At 39.0% G+C, this 21674-nt stretch overlaps 1 protein-coding gene across 2 annotated transcripts in view; it reads left to right on the forward strand.

Annotated features, from left to right (window-relative positions):
- The window catches only part of LOC117288204 (bone morphogenetic protein receptor type-2-like), a 32988-nt gene extending 11516 nt beyond the window's left edge, over window positions 1-21472 (forward strand). For both annotated transcript variants that reach the window (XM_033768953.1, XM_033768954.1), the window contains exons 6-9: window positions 6668-6828; window positions 9774-9921; window positions 16639-16775; window positions 18204-21472. In XM_033768953.1, coding sequence (XP_033624844.1) covers window positions 6668-6828; window positions 9774-9921; window positions 16639-16775; window positions 18204-19928 — 2171 coding nt within the window. In that variant the 3' untranslated portion in view covers window positions 19929-21472. The remainder of the gene's footprint in view (window positions 1-6667; window positions 6829-9773; window positions 9922-16638; window positions 16776-18203) is intronic.
- The last annotated feature ends 202 nt before the right edge of the window (window positions 21473-21674 follow it).

Here is a 21674-nt window from a genome sequence, read left to right on the forward strand (position 1 = left end):
AGAAAGGAAAACAATTACTGGATTTTCTAGATTGCACGGAGAGCTTTTACACCATGAGAATACATGTAGCACCAAGTAAAAAACAATTTGAGGACTTTGTTTCAATTCAGTATACATGTACATACTGTAAAGGCCAAACTTCACAAATTTGGGTCCAGAATGCCTTGGTTTAAAAAACAAACCTTAGTAAACGAATACAATTTTTATTTGTTTTACTTTTGTAATTTATTGTTGTTTATTTTGGGAGTAAAAGGGAAAATGACAAAAGTGCAAGTGGGAGTGTCGTGAACCTGTAAAAAGAAAACAACAGGTAATGGAAGCATCTCTCCCCCCCCCCCCCCCCCCCCCCCCCCCCCCCCCTTCGTACACATTGCCATTGCAAGATCAAGGTCAAACAACATGGATTATGAATTTACAGACTTTGTAAACACGAATACACATTGTAACTTGTTTAGAGTATACGATATGCACCTGCTTTGTGTCAGGCCTTTATGTGATATATGTATTACGCAGAACAGTAGTCCTGAAGACGCTCAAATAAACACTGGAGCAGCTTCTTCTGATTGCCATTGGGTAATTGTAAAACCAACGTCCCCCACTGTTGGAATGATTTATAATCGCAGCTCAGTCCTGATTTAGCAGAAACCATCCATAGAGAGGCCAAACTGGCTCTTTTCAGAGCCAACATTCCCTTGCAAGTTCACAATTACATGTATTTATAGTTGACTACATTATATCTTTGTGTGAATTCATAGTGCTGAACCAGTTCTTTAGTTGTGGACACATTTATATTCATTGCAAGCATCCATGTACGCTTGAATTCTTTTGTTTTCAGCATGTTTAGAGCCAACATTCCCTCAACAGAGATTTACACGTATTGACAATACATGGTTGTACCCGCAAGTTTACTATTTATAAATACTTTATTCTTATAAATCCACGTACATAAAGTCCATAATGCCAGTTCTCCAGTTGTCGACACATTTATATTCATGGCAAGCATGTTATGCACAGACCTCATATTCAAACCGATCCAGTAGGCCTATTCAATAATATAAACGTTCCACTACTTGAATTCCGAAGGAACATAATTGGCATCTGCATCTGTTCCAAAAAAAGTGACATTTGGAAAGGCTGTGTATACATGTTAATGTAGTGTCAAATCTAGGGGTTACAAGGGACAGGTTGACAAGCTCCCTGGATGTCAAGACCTAAACGTCTTGTACAGGAACCTGCTTAAAGGCAGTGGGCACTACATGTACATGTATTGGTAAATACTGAAAAGAATTATTCGCATAAAACCTTACTTGGTAACGAGTAATTGTGAGAGGTTGATAGTGTAAAACACTTTGAGAAACGGCTCCCTCTGAAGTGACGTAGTTTTCGAAAAAGAAGAAATTTTCCACAAATTTGATTTCGAGACCTCATAATTTAGAATTTGAGGTCTCGAAATCAAGCATCTGAAAGCACACAATATCATGTGACAAGGATGTTTTTTCTTTCATAGTTATCTCGCAACTTCGACAACCGAATTGAGCTCAAATGTTCACAGGTTTGTTATTTTACGCAAATAAATGTTGAGATGCACCAAGTGAGAAGACTGGTCTTTGACAATTACCAATAGTGTCCAGTGTCTTCAAAAATGGCACAGTTGACATATTTAAGGGTACAAAAATGATTGCATAATGAACATACATCAGGCATGCAACTTCTGATTAGCTGATTTCCTCCTAAAATTTCTTTTCAAAACAGTGCCAGAGAAAACTGAAAAACACCTTACAAAAGTTAAGTGTGATCGGCTGATTCCTCCTTTTTTTTTGCAATTAGAAAGTTGCATGTCTGTACTCTCTACTGCGTCCACTGAAAAGAGGGTCAACCTTTTAGGGGTTGCACAAAAGGGCACCACCAATTTTTAAAGAGAATACTTTGGGTCAATTAAAACTTTAGTTTCTGTTTGCCTTTCCCCCTAAACAAGCCTCTATTCAGCACTGTTGATTTAATGCCATTTACTCTCCTTTTATTGTTATTATTATTATTATTATTATTATTATTATTTTTTTTTTTTTTAAAGTAATCTGATACGAGTTTTAACAAAAAGTTTGCATGAATAGAAAAATTGTTTTGAAACATTTAAATTATCAAAGCTCATTATCAAATGGGGGGGGGGGAGCGGACTTTATTTAAAAAAAATCTGGGTCTTTTTTTTTTTGGGGGGGGGGGTAATAATGGCCACAACAAACCGTCGGCAACGCGCAGACAAAATATGCTCAGGTCACCATAACTGAGAAATCGTGTGCGCCTGCTATTGGTTCTCAACCGTCGGGAACAGACATGTCGTACAAGTTGAAATTGTTCTACTCTTGCAACTGCTAATGTTTTCAGCGGTGACTGTTTCAGATTGTCTTAAAATCATCGCAATTACGGGCTCAGGTCATAAATAATCGCCGACTCAAAAGTTCTCGATGGTCTTACAGTAGCTCAGGCACAGTGTGATCCTGAAAAGTCAGTCGCCGACTGTTTTTTGTTGACGCAAGGTCGATCTGAGGCTGGCTTTATAAATTTCCTGTTTGAGTAGTGTGGTAAGGGCAAGATCGTTTATTCAAAAGGCACTTTTTTTTTTTACACAAAAATTGCAAGATAAAAATGTTGGCAACTCTTTAACCTGTTTTTGTTTTGTTTCACAGTACAAAAAGTTTTATTTATTTATTTAATTTTATTTCATTCAACATCTAACAGCCATGCACTGATAAAGGGATGGATAAAGATTTATTAAAAAAAAAAAAAAAAAAAAAAAAAATTAAATTAAAAAAAAGGAAACACAAATAGTAGAAAGCAAAAAAGAGACAAGCCAAAAAATAACTTGCGCCACAAACAAACTCAAAACTACAATGTACGCTGGACCTGGACTAGATCAGACTAGACTAGAGTATGATGACTAGATACATGTACATGTACATGTAGGTGAGGGGGTGGAATAAAATACAAGACTAATTTGAACTTTGAAGGCCGAAATTGACTGATGAAATATTTTTGTAGTAGGGCCATGTAGGGTGATGGAATTAAAGGGACACATTGCCTTGGATCAGGCGAGTTGGTCTATGAAATGTGTTTGAAACCGTTTATTATAAAATGCATGGTTGGTAAAAAAAAATTAGAATATTAATGATCCACACAAATCTGCCTCGAAATAACACACAGCACGCCATTTTGTGGAGTCAAAAGTTTGACTCCATAAAATTGCTGACCGCGTTAATAATAATAATAATAGACCGTTTTTATATAGCGCTTTTCACGCCCGAGGGGTGTCTCAAAGCGCTTCCCAAATTATTACCACTGGGCCTTAAATCATTCCTTAAACCATCTCAGGTCCCTGGGGAGTATACAGCCTGTGCGCAATATATGCGCTACTCGTCTAAACCAATCACAAGAACCATCTGTGCCCTCACAGGTACCCATTTACCCCTGGGTGGAGAGAAGCAATTATAGTTAATGTGTCTTGCTCAGGGACACAAGTGTCACGACCGGGATTCAAACCCACACTCTGTTGAACAGAAGCATCAGAGCTTGAGTTCGGTGCTCTTATCCACTCGGCCACGACACACCGTGTTAGTTCGCAAAGTAAAACACTAAACACGTGCAATTTTGAGGCATACTTGTGTGGATCATCATTCTATTTTGAAAACATCTGTCTCTAAAACCATTCCCATTTCATAAGAAACTGTTTCAATCACTTTTCATAGACCAACTCGACTGATCCAAGGGAACATGTCCTTTTAAAGGGTCTATGTACTTTTTCCTAACAAAAAACACAATGTCCACAGATTAAACTTACACAGTTTGAAGATTACGATAGTAGAAAGCTTCCCTTGAAATTTTACTAAATGAAGTGCTGTAGTTTTTGAGAAATGAGTAAAAGTAATAATTTTCGTCTCAGTTTTAGCATGTAAAAACGTATTAAACAGTTGTGCTATGGTTTTGGTATAATATCATAACTGGTTAAGGGGATTTTACATGCTAAAATAGTTTTGGTCTCATGAGACCAAAATTATTTTGTGACTTGTTTTACTCATTTCTCAAAAACTACACAACCTTAGTTAGTAATATTTGAAGGGAAACTTTCCACTATCATTATCTTCAAACCCTGTAAGTTTAATATAAATCTGTGGACATTTTGAAAAAGTACCCAAATCCTTTAAACCGTGAAGTGCTCGAGACGGTGTATGAAGCGTTTTGTTGTATTATGGAAATACTTGTTACCCGAAAAAAGGCAAGATACTTTTGGTTATTGACAAAGACCACACCAGTATCCTCACTTGGTATCCTCTAGAAGAATAAGATGCACTGTATGCTTTTAAAAATAACTAACCTTTGAAAATTTGGGCTGAATTGGTCATCAAAGTTGCAAGAAAATAATGAAGAAAGTAAAAAATAACCTTAGTTGCATAGAATTGTGTGCTTTCAGATGCCCGAGAAAAGGAAGCATTGAACAGATTTAAAGTCGATTGTGTGAGTACAGTACATACGTACAGTACATGTACGGTATGGCGTACATACATGTAGCTACTGTACTGCATAATGTTTGCCCACACTCAACATTTTACCCAGACTGTCCTCTCTCTCTTTTGATCATATTGACCTATATACAGGTACATAAATGCGTACGATGATGTGCGTACAAGTGTGCTTCATGGAAGCCAGCGTACAAAAATGAGTCTGATGCAACCAAATCATTCCTGTAACCAGGGTAACACTCTGGCGCTAGTCGTGACTCAACAATGGATATCAGTGAAAATGTCACCTTTTCATTTGATCAAGTTATCGGACCTGATTATTAGATTAGTAATGTTAGGCCTACTATAAGGTGAACCTATAGTTACTTATCATGTACATGTTGGGGCCTCATGATACTGTCATTCGGGCTTACACTCGCTTAGATACTCTACACTCTGCATGACCTGGGGCCAATTTCATAGAGCTGCTTATAAGCAAAAAACTTGCTTTAAAGCACGAAAATAGCTCGCTTGTTTTACACATGTTACTGGCCAAAATGTCATGCGCATGCCATATACATTGCTTGTGACTGGTATTTAGCTGTTGTTTACTTAGCATAAAAATTGAGTGGAGTCTTGGCCGGTAATCTGATTTTACTAAGCACGGATTTTTTTGCTTAAGGAAAATTTTGTGCTTAAGCAGCTCTATGAAATTGGGTCCTGACATCGAGTACATGTCGTACATGACACATGTACTATGTATACAGTCGGCCCTTTTTTTTTTATAAAGAATAATGGTAAAGAGAGGATACATGTTCATGTATCCAGGCCTGTTACTTCACAAAGGCAACAAAGGTGATTGCCTCTGTGCCCCTTGGTCATTGCCTTTGTGCCCTTGAAATGCTCGAAGTAGAAATTTACATTTCCTCATAGGGCATGTTGTGTGCCCATTATCAAGGAGAAAATGCCTTGGTGCCCTTGCCCTTCCAAAAACGAAGCATACAGTCCTGAGTGAGATACATTCTAAAGGTTAGAATCTCTTTTCTGCTTTGTGTTTCATTGATTTGCTGTACTCTCATCTCATTCTCGACATTTAAAAAAAAAACCTTCCTGTTGTGGTGTAAGGAGGTAATTCATCCATTCCCAGCAATCTGGTTAATATAAAGAGAGTTGAGAATTGTAATAAAGAGAAGTCTCCCGAAACATCCGAAAAAGTCTAATCTGCGGTAGTAGAAAATATATTAGCAAGACAGTTCTCTAAAGAACAACTTCTACCTGGCAAATATAGTGTTACCGCAAACCAAACAATTGATACCTCATCATGCAATGCCTCAAATCACATGAGAGTTGACTATTTTACAAGCACACATATTTGTAAGTCCCCAAATCATGGACACTAAACTGAGCATTGGACAATAGTGAAAGAAAAAAATGCCTGTTGTCCTCCGATACATTTTAAAGGCATTGTGTGTACTACATGTACAGTAGGCAGTAATGAACTAGGTGATTCTACATGTATGATGATGTACAATATGTGGCCCATTGACCGAGGCAATAAGGTAATAAAGATTTCTATCATCAACATTAGGGCCTGGTAAGAGTGTCACGGCCGAGTGGTTAAGAGCATCAAATTCAATGTCTGGTTCAGTCACCGGAGTGTGGGTTCGGATCCCGATCGTGACACTTGGGTCCTTGAGCAAGATACTTTACTATAATTGCTTCTCTTCACCCAGGGGAATAAATGGGTACCTGCGAGGGTAGAGGTTGATAATGTGAATGAAAAAGCCTTCGGAGCGCCACGGCAGCTCGGGGCTGTGTAGTCCATATTGGGAGCTGAGAAAGATTAAAGGGATGTTATTGGCCCAATGACCAGGGGTCGATTTCACAAAGAGTTAGGACTCGTCTTATCTCGAGTTAGGACGAGTAACTTGTCCTAACTTAGGATTAATCTTAAGGTCTGCATGCTACAGTGCAGGGTTGGGACTCGTCCTAAGTCCTAAGATTAGTCTGAAGTTAGGAAGAGTTTTGTGAAATCGACGGCAGGGGACTTATCTAAAGCGCATTGATACGGTTTATTGTGTAATGCGCTATATAAGAATTTGTTATTATTATAACGGAGTCATTTTGTCTAATACCATCACCATACATTATATTTTGTTCTTCTTGTGTGTGTGTAGGTTCGCATCGGCCAGCAATTGTTCATCGCGATATCAACAGCCGTAACATCCTAGTGAAGTCAGACCTGACGTGCGTGATCGGAGACTTTGGATTCGCGATGAAAGTCTTTGGTTCGTCTGTCGTCAGGGAAGGAGATGAGGATAATAGCACCATTACTGATGTAAGTTTACTTGTCTTGTTGTCCATTATCAGTTAAAGGGATTGGGTATTTTTTTTAAAGGGAAGGTACACTATTGGTAATTGTCAAAGACCAGTCTACTCACTTGGTGTATCTCAACATATGCATAAAATAACAAACCTGTGAAAATTTGAGCTCAATTGGTCATCGGAGTTGGGACAAAAATGATTAAAGAAAAAACACCCTTGTTGGACGAATTTGTGTGCTTTCAGATTGGAATAAAAGACTTAATAGCTAGAAGTCTTTTATTATTTTAGTGAGAAATTACCTCTTTCTCAAAATCTATGCTACTTCAGAGGGAGTCGTTTCTCACAATGTTTTATACTATCAACAGCTCTCCAATGCTCGTTACCAAGTCAGGTTTTAAGTTAATATTTGTTTTGAATAATTACCAAACGTCTACCTTCCCTTTAAGACACATAACACAAACATCCACAAAATTTACATTAAATTTACACGGATAACGATGGAAGAAAGCTTAGTATATTACTCGCTCGGGGTGCTGTAGTTAGTTTTTGAGAAATTAGTAAAACCATTTCCCCAAAAAATAATTTTCGTCTTTGTCTCCGGGAGACAAAAATTATTTTAGCATTTACATTGGATTTACGCGACTCTCATGGAAACATTGCTCCGTGATTTTCATTTTTTGTTGTCTAAAAAAATTGACAACTAACTGATGAAACTGAAAACTAAAATATCCAATGTTCAAATATCCATTGTTCTCAAAAATAAGCGCTTTTACAAATGTACAGTATCCTAAACAATTGGATCGTGCTCCATACATGTATTTACGGCCATTCAGCATCCCAAAGTTTATCTATCTAATTATTTTTGACATGAATCTTTTTGAAGCTTACACAACATTACGATGATAGTTTACAAAAATCTGTAACGTGAGAAATGAAATATGATCTGACCATCCAAAAAGGGTCTAATAGAAACTAGTTTTCTTATCTCTAGTTGTTTTCATGTACAGGAGGTAAAAATATTTTTGTTTTATCAGTTGTTGATTTCTGGCATGTGGGTCTATGTCTGGAGAGTTATTTCAGAGCTTTCAACTCTCCCTGATTTGGAAGAAATATCCCTGAACATAAAAAAAAATCTGGCCAAGACGAATCATTCAGCATTCTTTAGTTTAAAGAATAACAATCTCCCATGAGTATATTTCTCCCGGATGAGGTTGCACAGCAATGTCGGTCACGCACGTACACTTTGTATATTTGTGGCCAATCTTTAGTGTACTGATAAAAACTCCAGACGTTCATTAGCGAGGTACTGTCGGCCCGAGATAAACAAGTGCGGTACAATGTTCAGTATGAACTGTCTGAGTTTTTTGGGTTTTTTTTCGGGGGGGGGGGGGGGGGGGGGTTCTGTTTGTCTTGTTTGTTTCTAAGAACGATGATGAAACCTGCCTTGGTCAGAAATCCCATCAAGACATTCATAAGAAGCTGCATATTTTCAGTAGTGGCTAATCTTTCTCAAAATATAATGATAAAATTGAGGTAGCGCATCAAATTGATTGCCCTTACTTGCCTGTCCTTGTAATTGTAATGTAAAATGGAAATAAAAACTTCATAACAATTCAAACTGGGTAGTCCAAAAGACAATAATATGTGTACACCAGGCCAGATCCTTCACAGAGACAATGGAGGGAATTGCCTCCATTGCTCCCTGGTCATTGCCTTGAAGGTCCCAGTGAAATGATCGGTGTTACATACATAGAGGTGGCCTTTACAGTACTTACCAAAAGAGAACATGCCTTGGTGCCCTTGCCCTTTGTTAAATAATGAAGCATCAGGCCTGTGTATGGAATGTCATGGCCAAGTGATTTTGTACAATGTACATGTACACCCTTGACAAGGTGGACTCTAGGTCTAGTGTTGTTAAAGGCAGTGGACACTATTGGTAGTTTCTCAAAATAATTATAAGCATAAAATTCTCACTTGGTAACAAGTAATGGGGAGAGGTTGATAGTATAAAACGGCTCCCTCTGAAGTGACATAGTTTTTGAGAATGAAGTAATTTTCCACGAATTTGATTTCGAGACCTCAAGTTTAGAATTGGAGGTCTCGAAATCAAGCATCTGAAAGCACACAACTTATTGTGACAAGGGTGTTTTTTTCTTTCATTATTGTCTCGCAACTTTGACGACCGATTGAGCTCAAATTTTCACAGGTTTGTTACTTTATGCATACATTGATATACACCAAGTGAGAAGACTGGTCTTTGACAATTACCAATAGTGTCCATCGTCTTTAACAGTGTGTTGGTAATCGACCAAATAAAAATAAAAACATGTGTAGCGTCCCCACCCACTTCCTTTTTTAGAAGCCGCCTCTTCTTTTTTTATGGCAATTTTTGTTTTTCTCTGAAAACAGGATATATATATTTTACAATCTCCTCAAAAAGAATCATTTTGAAAAAAAGAATAAAAAAATGTGTCGAAGGGCCATTCAAAAAAACAAACCTTCTACTTCCTTTTTAGGCCGTGTCCAAATTAAGTGACTTTGGCTGTGACAATGGCTAATGGCATCAAAGACTGCAGAAGCCATTAGTTCAGACTTGGCCTTGAATTCATGGCCGAGTGGCATCAAATTCAAGTTCTGGTGGTCACCGGAGTGTGGGTTCAGGTCTTGGTCGTGACACTTGTGTCATTTAGCAAGATGCTTTACTATAATTGCTTCTCTTCACCCAGCATGCCCAGGGGTAAAAATGGATACCTGCGAGGGTAGGGGTAGATGTTGTGTATGAAAAAGCCTCGGGAGCGCCACGGCAGCTCGAGGATATTCCCAGGGAGCTGAGAAAGATTAAAGGGATTTTATTGGCCCGATGACCAGGGCGCAAATATAAAGCGCATTGAGACGGTTATTGTGATGATGCGCTCTATTGTTATTATGGCTTAATTGATTATTTCTGTTTAATTACAGGTTGGTACAGTACGCTACATGTCTCCTGAGGTCTTAGATGGAGCTGTGAACCTTAGAGATTGTGAGTCTGCTCTGAAGCAAGTTGATATCTACGCCTTAGGACTGGTACTGTGGGAGATGGGAACCAGATGCAGTGACCTCTATCCAGGTAATTAATATGCGTATATTTTAATAACTGTTACAAATTATGTACAAAATAGTTAATGACCTGATGTTTCGGCCCTAACATGAACAGATGGACAGGTAACTAACACTAAGTTACCTGTTCTTGTTTGTTGTGTTGTCATTTTGCCTTTGAGAAAGACTCTGTTAGTTTTTTTTTGCCATTTATACCATTTGGTTTGTAACAGTTTGCATCAGCTACATGTAATTCTATTTTCTCCTTTACAAATTATCTTAACAAGACTTGGAGCTTTAACCTGATTTACTAAGGTGTTGTTTGTTTGTTCATTTGTTTGTTTGTTTGTTTTCCGTGGGCAGTGCATATCAATTCAAGATATGTCTGCTAGCCTTTTAGATGAAGGATCATGTTTATTCAAATTGTTCAGTGGTACAAGGCAGGCTTGGAATTTCATCTTTAAAAGGGGCATGGGCATTTTCATTTTGCAAAGGGCACTTCCATTGCAAAATCTAAAAATTAATGGGAAACCCCCTTGAAGGGGCACCAAGGCCAAGACAATAATGTTGATTTCACCAAACTTTTCCAAACTTAGGATTAATCTTCTTGGGACTTAGGACGGATTAAGTTTTGTTGTCCTTAGCAATAAGACGCATTGAACACATCCTACGTTAGGACCCGCATGGGACTAGTTATGCGAGATATGATTAATCCCAGTGTTTTGTGAAATCGCCGGCAGGGGCAACGGAGGATATGGCCTCCGTGCCCTGCGTGTAATTCCAGCCCAACAAAGGTTCAATAACGTGATGTTCTTTGGTAGACGACATTGCTCTGTAGAAGGTGATAAAATCACACTACGACCCCCATGTCAACAACAGCCGTCCCACTCTCCCTCTCGCGTGACATTTCACGGTATCGTTCATGTATACACATCTATCATTTGACTTGACTGCCAAGCAATTCATCCAATCCAACCGCTCACCCGTCACCAACCTATCGTTCACTGTAAACCTGATTTCCGTCTCGGTTTCAAAAACTTGGGTCGATACGCTCTCCCCAAAACCCAGAAACCCGCAAAGCAAAAACTGTTTTGGAAACTCACAGGTCGACAGGAAATCCCCGATATTGGAGTCAACAAGCTCATTTCCCACCCTCGGGATGTTTACGTTAGGATGCTGCAAAAGTTAATATCGGAAATGTCGACGGGTTTCAAAGAACCCCCTTTGCTAATGAACCTTCATTTTACTGACAAAACATCAATTAGTTTGTGTAGAGACTAAACATGTTGGAACCTTCAAGTGTAGATACATGCACTTGAAAAGTTGAAAGGCGCAGATTATTTCCTGTTGAACTTCACCATGACTCTTATATTGCCTGGTATTTCCAATTGCTGTGTCTACTTATTCAAGTGAATAATATAGGACTAAGGTGGGTTTATGCATCCCGTAATCCAGAAACACGTTATCCATTAACAACCCTCGCACTTACATGTATCTAATAACAAGTCTCGCCCTTATTGAAAACAGAAAATCATGAAAATCATAAAAATCAAGGATCATGAAAGAAAACCAAATGCAGTGCCATGCCCCAGTCCTGGAACACTCTACCGAATAACAAGTCTTGCGCTTATCGACAGCCAGAAAAAAACTTGAATGAAGACAACATTTTTCCTATGAAATCAACTACTTAAAACACATAATTCTTGCAAATAAAAATAGTGATAGACATTTGTTATATAAACAGGATTTCACAGTACAATTGTCATCAACATGTGTACACATTTGTCAACTTTTAAAGGATTCAGGTACTTTTTCGAAATGTCCACAGATTTACACTAAACTTGATAGTAGAAATCTTCTCTTCAATTATTACTTACTGAGGTGCTGTAGTTTTTGAGAAATGAGAAAACAGGTCACAAAATAATTTTTGTCTCAGTGAGACGAACATTATTTTAGCATGTAAAAACGTATTAACCAGTTACGGTATTATACCATAACATACCATTACTGGTTATATACGTTTTTACATGCTAAACCTGAGACGAAAACTATTTTTGTGACATTGTTTTATACTCATTTCTGAAAAACTCTGGCACCTCAGTAAGTAATATTTTAAGGGAAGCTTTCTACTACCATTATCTTCAAACTGTGTATAAAGTTTAATGTGAATCTGTGGACATTGTGGGTTTTTTTCCCCTACATGTATAAAGATTACCCATTTGGTAATTACTCAAACACATATTAACTTAAAAACTTACTTGGTAATGAGCATTGGAGAGCTGTTGGTAGTATAACACAATGTGGGAAAGGACTCCCTCTGAAGTAACATAGTTTTGAGAAAGAGGTAGTTTCTCGCTAAAATAATAAAAGACTTCTAGCCAGAAGTCTTTTATTCTTATCTGAAAGCATATAAATTCGCCCAACAAGGGTGTTTTTTCTTTCTTAATTTTCTCGCAACTTCATTGACCAATTTAGCTCAAATTTTCACTGGCTTGTTATTTTATGCTTACGATGGGATACACCAAGTGAGAACACTGGTCTTTGACAATTATCAAAGGTGTACGTACCTTCCCTTTAAAGAGTTATTTTGTGTACATGTAAGGTGAATACTTGGTGTTCAGAATTTGCCCCACAGTCTCCTTTGCTCTAAATTTGTCATGTATTAGTATTTGTATGAGTGAGGATCGAATACTGCCATAGCTTGTCAGTGGAAAAAATGACTGTCTTTGACTGGATACTCTGGGTGTTCGGGACTGTTCCCATCAAACTGTCACGAGGTATCCATATTTTTGCTTGCAGTTTTCTAACAGCTGTTTACTATAAAACAGTAAGAAGAAAAACTTGTAGAAAGTGCTGGGTGCTTAGAGGTTGAATACAACTTCAGACACAGAGACATTCATTACATACATGTACATGTAGGTAAAGGGTCCTGAGTTGTATAACAGTAGTTCATGTACATCAGTTATAAATACTGGTCTTCACCAGTCGGCACCACCAGTCGGTATTGCTGCCCAGTAAAACAAACTTGAGCAAGCACACTCATCCTGAAAACTGTCGTAAAAATAATTGTCATTTTTACAAAAAATGAAAACATGTGAGGGCAAAAGAATTGAAGGATTCCAATGTGAGTACAGCTATGTCCCTTTTATATTCCTTTGTTCTACTGTCCCCACTCGTCTGATAATACCAGTGAACGATTTCCCTTGTATACAACACACATGCAGCAAAGCAAAATGCTGACACATGTTTCAATTGCTACTCGGTAAAACAGGATTTGCAACTCAATATCAGCATTTAGTCGAAACTTCTTGCTAAGAAAATATTGCTGGACGAAATCATTCCCTCATTCCCTGAATTCCATGCCCAATGCATAGATAAGAACATGTCTGAAAATGTCTGATTAGCTAGGCCTACAATCAGCATCATGTTGGGAAGGAGAGCCCATAGTGCGTACGTGCACAAACTAATCATGTTAGTCATGTTAGTGGAAAGATTGTTGAATGGGTTTTAAATTTTAATTAATTAACTTTTTTGTTCAATCTCTATTTTAATATTCACTGTGCTGTGAAGCCAAATAGTGTTGTATCCATCTTTGGTAATTTTGCGATGTTTGTTGTCAGGTGTACATTTGCAATGATCTGTACTACATGTACTTACATGTAGTACACACATACTGTACACACTGTACATGTACATGTACGTAAATTAATACTAAGAAACCCAGATGGTTTCACAGCAGGGTACCGACTAGGAAAAATCTAAAAGACTTGCACTTGGACGTTTCATCTCCGACCATTCATTCATTCATTCATTTCCTTCACACACACAACGCAAAAAACCACAGCATTTGATTCAAGAATACCTGGCTGACTACAACAAACCTCTCTGACTCAGCTGTGACTAATGTCCGGAGATGACACCAACTACATATCAGTCAGTTGAGCACACACGAGCACGGGCGTGAGAATTTAGCGGTGGTGCAATATTACTAGCCCTCGAGCCAGCAGCTTATCAACGAGACACCTGTATTTGTACAGTCACCTGTTGAGGTCATTCTATTTCTGATTAACTGACTCAGATTATGAAATTACCGCTGGCTTTCCAGTGAAGGGAAACAATATCTGGGCAGTCATTGAAGACAATTTATTAACAAGATTATTAATTGAATATTGTAATACTAAATGAGCAATTTTATTTTGGGAATTGAGAAATAAAATAGGATTTCTGTAGACTTTATATAGTCAATAAAAATAAGTGTTTTTTTAAGTTTGTCTATCAGTGCCAAATAACATGTCAGTATTGAAGTTGGATGACTTGCAGATATTTTGCCAAACAGTTTGATTGATTCATCTGTCAAAAAAAATATTAGTTTTGGTTGTTTTGACTTTGGGATCAAAGGATACGTTAATTCGGTTCAAATGGTTTTAAACCAAAATGTTAAGGGCAGAATACTGAACAGATAGTGTATACACATTATGTACGCACAAGTTTGCATGTGGGGACGCTTTCACAAAGAGCCAAGATTGTCCGAATCAATCTTAATTGCTAAGCAAAGTGTGATGTCACACATCACTGATGATATTTACAACTCATCATGTGCAATACATCTACATCAGTGTCTAAAGTTGTACAGTAAGATGAATTTTAGTGCTTTGTGAAATCGAGCATACACTGTACATGTACATGTACATAACATGCATGACTTAATACATTTGTACATGCATGACTTAATACATTTGTAGTCTGGCATCACACATACATTTACGTATGTAACTGTCATATACATCTACTTTACATCTTTTTATTTACTGCTTTAAAAGAAAATCAAACTGTGTGATTATTTGTTTTTGTTCTAAGTTAAATTCCTTTCCGTTTGACTTATTCATTCACTGTATTTTGTTTTTATAATATTGTTACCCTCCCCAGGGTTATGGGTTGTGTTCCAGTTTGGAATAAAACATAATACAATACAATACAAGTATACACATTGTGCAGTGTACAGTGTAGACAGTGTTCAATGTACGTAGAAAAGTATCCTGAATGATTAAAATACGCAGACTGTATAACTCAAAATTCTTGTCATATTTATTGATCGATGATGAGGTTAAGTGTACAATATCATCTATCATTATATAGGATTTGAGGCATTGCATGGTGAGGTATCAATGTATGTTTGGTTTGCGGTAACACCATGTGTGTATCTACTTGCCAGGTAGAGTTGTTCTTAGGGAACTGTCTTGCTTTATTCTACTGCCGTGGAGTAGATAATCGGAGGTTAGGGAGACTTCTCCTGACGATGACTAGAGCAAGCTAGTCGAAACGTTGAGACCAATTTCAGAACTGACTCCGCGGCAGTACAGTTAATTACGATCCTATAAGCTAAAGTAGTAGTCCAGTCTAATTTCTATACCATCCGCCCTGGTAATAGTTAAAAAGCAGGACAGTTCTTTTCAGAACTGTGAAGTCTCCCGAACCTCCGATTATCTACTCCACGGCAGTAGAATAAAGCAAGACAGTTCCCTAAGAACAACTCTACCTTGCAAGTAGATACACACATGGTGTTACCGCAAACCAAATATACATCATCTATCATTATCAAGTACATGTAAGTGTTTTATGACTGTATTCCATGTACATAATGCATGCACTGAAGGGGCAACTTCTACTACTTGCAGCACTCATGTTACTAAATTTAATACGCAGTCTTATATGAAATACAATACAATGTAAATATGCATCCACCAATAAGGTACTCACAATGCACTTGAACAAAGAGAAATATTAGAGGCAGGGTTCATGAATTTGTGGAATTATGAGACCCACTTATTTTTAGAGCCTACTATGTAATGAGTTACATGGCTCTGCAGTGCATTCAGCCTGTGGCGTGTAAATTATGAAAATTCTGCCAGCAACCTAAACAATCCACAATTAATGTCTGCAAGCTTTAGTAAGTAACCGAGGTAAATATGAACTGTTTAACTTAAATACATGGAGACTCCCACAAACATCACATACTAAACATAATGTTAAAGACAATGGACACTATTGGTAATGGTCAAAGACAAGTCTTCTCACTTGGTGTATCTCAACAGATGCATAAAATAACAAACCTGTGACAATTTGAGCTCAATTGGTCATCAAAGTTGTGAGATAACAATGAAAGAAAAACGCCCTTGTCACACGAAGTTGTGTGCTTTCAGATGCTTGATTTTGAGACCTCGAATTCTAAACTTGAGATCTCGAAATCAAATTCGTGGAAAATTACTTCTTTCTCGAAAACTACATCACTTCAGAGGGAGCCGTTTCTCACAATGTTTTATACGATCAACCTCTCCCCATCACTCAATACCAAGTAAGGTTTTATGCTAATAATTATTTTAAGTAATTACCAATAGTGTGCACTGTCCACTGCCTGTAAATGGTCAATAAGACAAGACAAGACAAGGTTTTCCCCATGAGTATACAGTGCTAACACACATCGGTGTATATGGGTGTGAAGACCAAAAATGAATTCTTTATCCCGTACACAAATTTAACATCTGTTAGATAACAACTTTCCATGATATATTAATTCAGCATATATTTTTGTTTTGTCAGGGTTTTCCCCATGAGTACAATGTATACAGTGCTAACACGCATCGTTGTATATGGGTAAAAACCAAAAATGAATTCTTTATCCCGATACAAATTTAACATCTGTTACATAACAACTTTCCATGACAGCATATGTTTTTATTTTGTCTTTCAGGCGGTGAAATGCCACCATACAAGCTGCCGTTCTCTGACGAGCTGTGCCAACATCCAACCTTTGAAGACATGCAGGTCCATGTATCCCGAGGGAGGAAGAGACCTGCTTTCCCTGACGCCTGGAAAGAAAACAACCAGGTAAAACGAACAAAAAGTTTGGAAATGTTAGTTTTGATCAGAGATTGTGTAAAGCCTGGATCATACTCCCTGCGAATGCTATACGTCACAAGGCTGTTTTTGCAGCAAAAGCCAACTAATGTGAGTTATTCGTTGCCATTTTGTATCACATTCACATTCGCAGCAAGTATGATTCAGGCTTTACTGAGGATTTTTTTGGGATGGGACATCTGCAGGCCTCGAATTCACCCACGGTACCCGCAGCAATGGACCGATCCGGCCTATCAATCAAACTGTGCACGTTCACCCATTTGACCAATCACAGCAATGATTGTGGTCGGACAAACTCGGTCATGCGTGCGCGTATATTTGTCACGCCCGGCGGAATCGTGCAGAATGTCATTGGGAGAGTTCGTACACGTTTCTTGCTCACGTGTGCGGTGGGCGGAGCTTAGTGGAAAGCCGGAACGGTCCATTGCCATAAGCCTTTTTGAAGTATGGCGGACGTGATACATGTGATAGGAGTGTACTGTTTGGTTTGGGTGTATACACACCAATTTACCCAAAACTTATAGTGCTGTAGCATTGTGTCCGCCACATCTCAAAAAGGCTTATGGTGCCCTGTGCTTTTGCTGTGGTGCTCTTTGCAAAGTTCCAATGCATACATTATTCAGGAAAATTGCTGTGCCCCTTCAAGATTGAAGTTCAAGGTCTGTATCTGCTTTAGAAATAGTACAGGTCATGGGTTCAGACCCTTTAAGTTGCTCTTGGAGTTCTGTCAAGTTTTCAAACTTTGCTTTTTTTACCTTCCGGCCCCATGTCCCTGGTAAGAAACTGTCAAAGATTGTTGAGACGTTCTCTCCAGAGAGAGGATTCAGGCCCTCTAAACTGCTCCTACATCCAAGTGCTTTCTTTACCCCAAGTCACTACCCTCCTTGAAAGTAAATGTCAATGATTGTTAAGGTGCACAGCCACTATCAGGGGTACACTTTTTTTACAAAGACACCAAATGAATGGTAGATAAATATTGAGTTACTCTTTGGAAATCTTGTCAATAAACTCCAGCACTTTTTATTCATCCTTGACACAGCGATCTGCTACATCAGTGGTTTTCATGATTGTGGCTGTGCACTAAGACATTCGCTCTATACATGTAGCAAGTGGGTTCAGGGGTCAATTTCACAAAGAGTTGGGACTAGTCTTAACTTAGGACTTGTCCTAGGAGATTTTAAAAGCTTACGGCTAGTCCTAAGTAACTTGAGATACATGTTAAACTAATCTTAACTCTTTGTGAATTCCACCCCAGCCCCTTAAGCTGGTCCATCATCCCTGTGCTTGCTTTACCCCCAAGCACAAACCTCTTTATAAAAGTAACTGTGTATTATTGTTGAGACTAGAGTATGGGTTTGGATAGTGTTTTGATTGTCTTTAACTGTCTTGCATCTTCAGGCGCTTCGTTCTTTGAAAGAAACTATTGAGGATTGTTGGGATCACGACTCCGAAGCACGCCTCACCGCTCTGTGTGTGGAAGAGCGCATCATTGAGCTGATGATTCTGTGGGACAAACATCGTACGGTCAGCCCGACCATCAACCCCACCTCAGAGGGGATGACAGTCGCTACGTGTACTCAGTCTCGTAGTCTGCCGGAGCGCCCTCTAGGAGTCACCACAGTAGATTCATCGCATCATGCACCTCACCAGGGTGAAGTCTCTTCATCGGATGACTTTGGGACGCGGTACATGCCGTCGAGTGCAATGTTAGAGAAGAATGAGCGTCAGAGACTCTTGTCCCCGGATACCATCAGTACGAGTCTCTCAGCCCAGTCTGATCTGAATCTGATCGATCTTTCAGCCATTGCTCCAATCGTCGACCCCAAGAACCTCCACTACTCAGATGAAAACATCGAGAGGTTCACCTCAGATCTCAAGTATGGTCGACCTTACAGCACACCTACAGAAAGCTCAAGTGAGGGTTATGGTTACAGTGAACCTACTACGTCTCCGAGTCAGCCGCTCGTCATGCATGAGATGAGACCAAGCCTAGGTGGTGATCAGATGACTGATAATCTAGGTGTGTGGAGTAAGAGGCATAACCTTCACAGACCTACCAGCCTACCGGTCTGGGGTCAGCTCACAGTGAATGAAGCAAGAGCACGCTCGCATCCCAATCATTCCCTTGCCGACGTCGCAGCCGAGCAACGATCCAGCAAACCGGCCAAGCCCGACGTCAACAAACAGAGACAGCAGGCCAGAGATGCAGAGCAGGTGAACATCACAAGCCCCAATCAGAACTACCCTGCAAAGGGAATGGAATCGTCCATATCTGAGCACTCTTTCTCCAGTAAGGGATCCTGCAGCAGCCTGCAGTCCACTTTGTCAGAGGGGTCAACTAATAGTTCCGACTCCAACCACAGTCGACGACCGAACACACTCCCTTTACCGAGTAACGGGCACGGATCGAAAAAGAAACTTGTAGCCGTGTACATCCCTGATTCTGGCCCCACTACCAAGGTACAAACAGGGATTGCCAAAATGGACAGTGTAAACCCCCAGTGCCACCCGGTTAAAGTCGCCACAAATGGGACACACTACAAGGCCAAAGCTGAAGAACCTTTAGTTTTACTAAGGGAAAAGGCACAACCGTCTGAGAAAGCAGTTCCTAACACTCGACCGTTATCATGGTCAGTGGGAGATAGATCCAGTGAGGAATCCGACACAAGCAGTCCGCTTAACGGAAACTCCAAATCAAGAGACTGTGGAATCAATATAGACCTAAAGAAGACCAAGAGAAAGGTCACACCATACAGAATCGGTGGCAGTAAGAAACTCTCAGTTTACCAAAATAAGAGTGACGGGAGCTCCGTATCGGATGAAAGCTCCCCCGAATCCAGTATCGACGGCGCAACCTCATCGGACAACTCATCGGAGCACAGTGCAAACAACAATTCAGGCGACCAGTGTAACAACAGACCTCACCTGACTCAGAACGGTCATGCTATACACCCTAACGGTCACATCACAAATGGAGCCACTCCTCTCCCTCCAACAGGTAAGATTGTGAATGGGCATAGGAGAGGGGTGACTGATAACACCTTCCAGTTGGATGATGAGAGCGTGGTTTGGGGCGGGGCTGATGCTGCATCATGTACCAATTACCAGGTGTCTTGTGTCTGATCAAGAGTGACCGAGAGAGAAGTATTACATTAAGACGGGGTTCAATGTTGTCTTGATGAGGTAGAGCCAGCACTGAGTACATTATCCTGACAGTACACACCTTGGTTAAACACTAAAGCCCGGGTCATACTTCCTGCGAATGCCAATGCAAAGCGAATGTTGACGTCACAAATTCGCAAGGAGGGTCGTGACGTCAAATTCATGTCAAATTCGCTTTGCATTTCGCAGGAAGTATGAACCGGGCTTAACTCCCTTAAATGATTCACTAGGATCCTTTCTCACTCTAACAAAATCCAACACAGGATTTTAAAATTTGCATAGTGGAAGTATATAACTGAGAGAGGTTTGTGGTAACACCATGTGAATACTCTTTTGAGTAGTTTCTCCTGAAGACGATCAGAGAATACTGATCGAAACGTTGAGTCGTTAACCACCGGTTCTTTTCAGAACCACCACTACTCAAAAGAGATATCCACATGGTGTTAGTGCAAACCTATCTTAAAATCCTACACCATATTATGGTTGGGGTCGCTCAACACGTAACCTGTTGGGCTCGGATTGTAGTAATAAGCATAACCCAGTGTAATCAGTTTACCAGTGCAATCCTCAATCCAACGTTACATCATAGCTGGCATACTTTATTAATCATTCATAAATACCCCAGACAGTTTCTCTACTCCTATTGGCTGGCATACTTTATACATCATTCAAAACCACAGGAATGAAACTAAGTGGTCAGACAATGAGAAAGTTGACTATTACAAAGTAGATGCACTCATCACAAGAAATAGTGTTTTTAGTTTGTAGTTTCAAAGCTCAAATCAGAGAATCCACATGTATCAAAAGTGACAGAGAGTTTTGAAAATGTCACAGATCAAGTTCCTAAAAAATACCAACTGTTATCTCCACGACGATAAAATGTTACAAACGATCATGTTAAACTAATGGGATTCCTATTTGTATTTCATGGTCATAATGATTAGTGCCGAATAAATTAAAAACTATTGCGTCACTTTTAATTGGGTTTTATCATTCAATTTTGATAAGAACCGAGCCATCTGAAAGTGAAATATACTTTGAGATGGAAAATATTGTATAAAGTGGATGCGTTATTATTGGTTTTGTTATGGTAACCAATTTTTGTTTACATTAGTGTAATTAATTTTTAAGATAACTGTTGAAGAGTGATGTCAGTTTGGAATTGCTTTTTGGTTTTTGATCAACCGATTTGCTCAAAAGCTGTAAAGTGTTTAAACTGTAAAATGCAAATGTAAACAATAATAACATTCAACTGTATAAAGAGTTAAATGTAAAAATATGTACACAAAAATACGATGAAGTTTTATCTACCAATAGACTTTATATGCACATGACGTCATTCAGAGAACGACCTCAGCTGGAGGTAAAAAAGAATGTCACTAATCACTGATCAGGCCGCACGTAAATAGCTGCTTGTTTTTTCAAAGTTTGTCATTGTTCAAAAAGGGACATGTGGCCTTGGATCGGGCGAGTTGGTCCATGAAAAGCGTATGAAAAACCTTTGTTTAAAAATGCATGGTTGGAAAGATTTTTTATAAGTACATGTAGAATATAATGATCCACACAAAAATGCCTCGAAACTGCACGGTTTTACTTATACGCCGTGAACTACTAACACGATCGTGTTAGTTCGCAAAATAAAAGGAAAACCATGCAATTTCGTGGCATATTAGTGTGGATCATTTTATTCTTCTTTTAAAACATCTT

This window comes from Asterias rubens, chromosome 3 (genome assembly GCF_902459465.1).
Source record: "Asterias rubens chromosome 3, eAstRub1.3, whole genome shotgun sequence".
In the NCBI taxonomy this organism is placed as follows: Eukaryota; Metazoa; Echinodermata; class Asteroidea; order Forcipulatida; family Asteriidae; genus Asterias; species Asterias rubens.